Below are 5,082 nucleotides of genomic sequence, written 5' to 3'. Positions count from 1 at the left end.
AAAAAAAAAAAAAATAAAGAAAAAACATGTGAGGGACCAACCCACATATCTCACAGTGCTCCAGAGGTTCTCAAGCCATTTAGGGAAAGGTCTATTATATTACCTATAAAGAGCCAATGCATAGTGCACACAATCACTGCTTACAGGATTTTAAAGGAAAAATAATACAGAATCTGTATTTAAAGGCTCACTGGGCTCAGGAAAAATTACTACCTTGGAGAACATGAAAAATCTATTTGGATCACAATAATAGTTGTTGCTTTCTCTATACCCCCTGCCACTACTGCTTAGCTGACATTAGTGCAAACTTGCCACACTGTTAATTCCCACCTCTAGTTATCACTACCTGATCTTCCTGTATTACATAAATACACTTGCACTTATTAAGATTTCCCTCACCTAATTTTGTCATCTACATTATCAAAGATAGCCAACTTTGAAACTTTTGAATGCGAACAATCTAGTCTAGGTAATCGGGACGATTTCAGTATTTTAGGTGTGGAGTCCACTGTCTCCTCAGAGAGCTCTTCCTTGACTACTTTATATAAAGAAGCCCCCTTTCTCAATCCCCTCTAATTACCCTGTTTTTTTAACCTCTATACACTTAACATTCCATAATTACCATGTTTATCTTACTATCATTTTTCAAAACTGTCTGTCTCGCTCCAAAGAGCAGGGGTTTCATCTTGTTCACTGCTCTATCCACCATACTTGGAACAGGGTCTGGCACACAGTAGGGCCTCAACAAATATTTGCTGAATTAAAAAAATGAGTGGAATCTTTAACTGATTCCTTAGAAAACCACAAATAGTTCTGTATCATAACTAACCACTTAAATATCCTTTCTTTCCATACTTAGGAAACAGTTTACTGCATTTTCATTAAGTTACCATATAAGCCAGATTGGTTTTAGTGTCATTACTGATAACTCTACCATACTCTAGATTTTACTTTTCTTTGACAAGTATTTCTTTCAGCACAATTATGACATTTAAACTAGTGGTTACCCAAATAATTGAACAACACCAAATGAAGGGAAGACTTTGAGTATTCAAATGTGAAAATAAAAGTTTAAACATTTATGCCCAAAGTAGAGGGTAACATGGCTAATAGTTGTCACCTTATCTCCACAACTTATGGAAAAGGTAAATTATAAAATTTAACCTGTGCCTTAGGAAATTAACAGCACTGAAGCCCTTATTACCAAGCTCTTTCATGAATGCCAAAAAGAGGACCTATTAAGGCTAACAAACTAGAGTTAGTTTCTGTATCTTTATAGTAATATTCTATATTTCACTGAATTCTCAGGAGTCCACACAGGAGGTCTGTTTAGGCCTAAACAGCTATCTCTATAATGGACTTCAACAATTTGAGGGAAATTAGGACTGTTACCTTCTTTTATTTTCCTGGCCATCAGTACATACTTGGTCTTCCTCCTCCACTGTCCTTTTCTTCCTTTCTTTGAGGGCACTCAGAACAGTCTCCTTTGCACATGGGTCTGGGGCATTACTTGATGGTGAGGACAGTGCTGAGCTGATTACCTGCTCTGGCCTGTAATGAAATAAAAGACTCTAACAGTTATTAATTACGATGCTACGTAGCACAGACTCAGGTCACTAAAAAATCAGAGGCTAACCAAAAGGCAAAAGTATAATCTATAATCACAGAAACTGTTCTGAGCAAGCTACTGTCCACGGCAAAAGATGGGAAAAAAAAAAAGATTTTACTAGAATTTAGGACTTCTCATTCAAATAACCTGTTACTTTTTTTCCTTACAGTTTTTCTGTCAGAGGAACAAGTGTAGAAGAATGAAGAGGACACAAAAGGGATAGTACTCTTCCAATAGTAATACTCACATTGTAGATTGAGTCAATTTCCTGTCAGGAGGGGCAATCCTCACAGTCACTGGGCTAATTCCCATCCTGGAATTACGAACAGATAACACAGTCTTCTTTGGACAACCATTCCAGCATACTGTGGGAAGTACCCCCAGAAACGAATATTGGGCCTGCTGGAGCGGATATCGTCTTCGAGGTGTTATTACAAATCGATTTGATAAACTCCCACACTCCCTGCAGAGAATGGGAGAAACATCATGAAAAAAAGCTTAATAGAATGTCAGAAAACTTAAATGGCTAAATAACCACACGAGTTAAGACATCTTCCAAAGGGCTTAATAAATCTCTTTCTTTCTAATCAACAGAATACAGTATTTTTATGGCAACTTTCCCTTATTCCATCTAAGGGCAGGTGGACTTTAACAATTTGAGGGGAAATCAAAAACCCTGCCCATGCAAATAAAACTACAATGGAGGAAAAAAGTATGTGTTGTTGGTGTGTACAGGGAGGAACTTTTCAAGTATCCTTCGATCCTTTGTGCTAAATCATCAGTGATAATGTACCTAAAGGCAAACATTTTTAATACCTGGTTCACCTTCTCAATTAAATGTGGTTTTTTTTTTTGGGGGGGAGACAGAGTCTCAAGCTGTCGTCCTGGGTAGAGTACCGTGGCATCACAGCTCACAGCAACCTCCAACTCCTGGGCTCAAGCGAGTCTCCTGCCTCCGCCTCCCAAGTAGCTGGGACCACAGGCGCCCGCCCTCACAGCAACCTCCAACTCCTGGGCTCAAGCGAGTCTCCTGCCTCTGCCTCCCAAGTAGCTGGGACCACAGGCGCCCGCCACAACGCCCGGCTATTTTTTGGTTGCAGCCATCATTGTTGTTTGGCAGGTCCGGGCTGGGGATTCGAACCCGCCACCTTAGGTGTACGTGGCTGGCGCCTTAGCCGGCTGAGCTATAGGCGCCGAGCCGAGAAATACTCTTGCTTCAGTTTTTCTATTTTTAGTAGAGACGGGGTCTCACTTTTGCTCAGGTTTGTCTGGAACTCATAAGCTCAAGCAGTCCACCCACCTCGGCCTCCCAGAGTGCTAAGATTACAGGCATGAGCCACCACGCCCAGCCCAATTAAATGTATTTATCAAAAATCTAACATCTTCACCAATTTTTTTGTATTCTCTTTTATCATCCAGCTATTGGGACTAAATAAAAATGTCTCCTCAAGTTGGGCACAGTGGCTCACACCTGTAATCCTAACATTCTGGGAGGCCAAAGCAGGAGAATCACTTGAGGCCCAGAGTTTCAGACCAGCCTGAGCAAAACCCTCATCTCTATGAAAAATTGGCTGGGTGAGCTAGTATGTACCTGTTGTCCCAGCTACATAGGAGGCTGAAGCAGGAGTGTTGCTTGAGCCCAGAAGTTTGAGCTCGCAGTGAGTTATGATGATGCCACTGCACTCCAGTTCTGGCAACAGAGACTATCTCCAAAGCAAGTCTCTTTTAATTTGATCAGCTTGGATGGACACAATGGCTCATGCTAGTAATCCCAGATCTTTGGGGACCTCCTCAAGGCCAGGGGTTCAGCCAGCATGGACAACATAGCAGGAACTCACCCCTTTAAAAAAATGAAAAACAAAAATTAGCCTGGTTTGGTGCTGTGTGGCTATTGGGGGTCTGAGGCTGGAGGATTTCTTGAGCCCTGGAACTCAAAGTTACAGTCAGCTATTATCCCACCATTGCAATTCAGCCAGAGTAAGAGAATGAGACCCCGTCTCTTAAAAATTTTTTTGATCGGCTTTATAAAGGAGGTGTTTCCCGGCAACACCTCTTTGAGCTCTGCTGATATAATTTCTTTTAGAAACAGGGTTTTGCTCTGTTGCCCAGCCTAGATGTAGCTCATATAATTTCTTCTACTGGTCCAAAGACAAAAATATAACCAAACATACTACATGATTCGAAGAAAATGTTATTTTTACCCAAAGTAGAGTAATTTTAGTAGTTTATCATGTATTCTGCTAAATCCAGACACTAAAATCCAAGCTGTTTCTGGCAACACAACATCTCATTTAAGAGTTAGAGGGCAAGAGACTGAGGACACACACCAAGGTTTTGTTAGAGAGGATAAAACTACGTATAATCTACTTTGGATTTGATGAAAAAGAAAATTGGTTTTAAAAGTCAAGTCCTCAATTTAATGCCAGTCTAACTAGAGGAGAATGTGGGAAAATCAATGTATCTTACCTGTGGAAAGGCCTCCTAGAGGTTCGGAGAAGAGGGGTGGGGAGAGTAGGGTAAACATGGTGTACACGATGGGTTGGTGAAGCCAAAGGTGCGGAACAGGCGGGTAGGCGGCGACTAGGCCTCTCCCGCAGTTCCCTAACCTCCTGAGCGGGGACAGGTTGCGGCGGGCCAGGTTTGCCCAGGTAACTACCCATGAGGAGCAGTTCAGCAGGGTCAGGTCCTTCGAGTAGGGTCCGCGACTCTAGGAGATTTCCGTTTACCGCAGACTTGGCTGGAGGCGAAGCGAGTAGTGGTCGCCGACGTCGCGCGTTCCGAACCAGAGAGGATAAGGCGCGCGAACCTCGGGGCTCGCGGCTCAGTCCCCACCAGGCCGCGGTAGCCCCCACGGCCAGCCAGGCCAACGCAGCTACCGCCGGAACCAGATACAGCACAAGGCCGAAGAGCGACAAGCCGAGGACCGCCGCCCCGGCAGGACCGCCGCAGCCCCCACCCCGGCCCCTGCCAGCCCTGACACTTGCTATGGGCCGCCGCCGACACTCGCCTCCTCCGGCCGCCGCAGCCGCCGGAGACATCGCGGCTCCGCGGCGCGGAGAAGACTTAAATATCCCAGCGTGCACCGCGCCGCGCGCGCGTCATAGAGCGCCGCGTACGTCTCTGCGCGCGCGACTGGGCGCAGCGACCGCGAGGAAACGCTACTGCCGGGCAATGACCGTTCTCATTTGAAAATGCTGAGTGCTTAGTGGGGCGTTGTGGCGGGCGCCTGCAGTCCCAGCTACTTGAGAGGCTGAGGCAAGAGAATCGCCTGAGTCCAGGAATTTGAGGTTGCTGTGAGCTGTGACGTCACGTTATTCTACCGAGGGCGACAAAATAAGACTATGTCTCCAAAAAAAAAGAAAGAAAAAAAAAGAAAATGTTGCGTGTTTTATAGGCCCAGTTCTGATACTAGAGACTTATCGCTTGGCCACACGCGTGGCACCCATCCGGAGGCAGTGCTGTGAAAGAATCAC

The 5,082-nt window shown here is 44.8% G+C and overlaps 1 protein-coding gene across 1 annotated transcript in view; it reads right to left on the bottom strand.

Moving 5' to 3' along the window:
- LOC100961967 (nuclear envelope pore membrane protein POM 121C) overlaps positions 1–4,647 on the bottom strand; it is a 28,108-nt gene extending 23,461 nt beyond the window's left edge. Inside the window, exons 1-3 of the mRNA XM_023515702.1 lie at positions 4,076–4,647; positions 1,857–2,072; positions 1,393–1,551 (exon numbers count right to left, since the gene is read on the bottom strand). Coding sequence (XP_023371470.1) covers positions 1,393–1,551; positions 1,857–2,072; positions 4,076–4,647 — 947 coding nt within the window. The remainder of the gene's footprint in view (positions 1–1,392; positions 1,552–1,856; positions 2,073–4,075) is intronic.
- Between the last annotated feature and the right edge of the window lie 435 nt (positions 4,648–5,082).

Source organism: Otolemur garnettii, unplaced genomic scaffold (genome assembly GCF_000181295.1).
Source record: "Otolemur garnettii isolate 467f Iridium unplaced genomic scaffold, OtoGar3 scaffold00077, whole genome shotgun sequence".
NCBI lineage: Eukaryota > Metazoa > Chordata > Mammalia > Primates > Galagidae > Otolemur > Otolemur garnettii.
The sequence above is the reverse complement of the archived record's forward strand: the minus strand, read 5'-3'. Positions and strand labels throughout refer to the sequence as shown.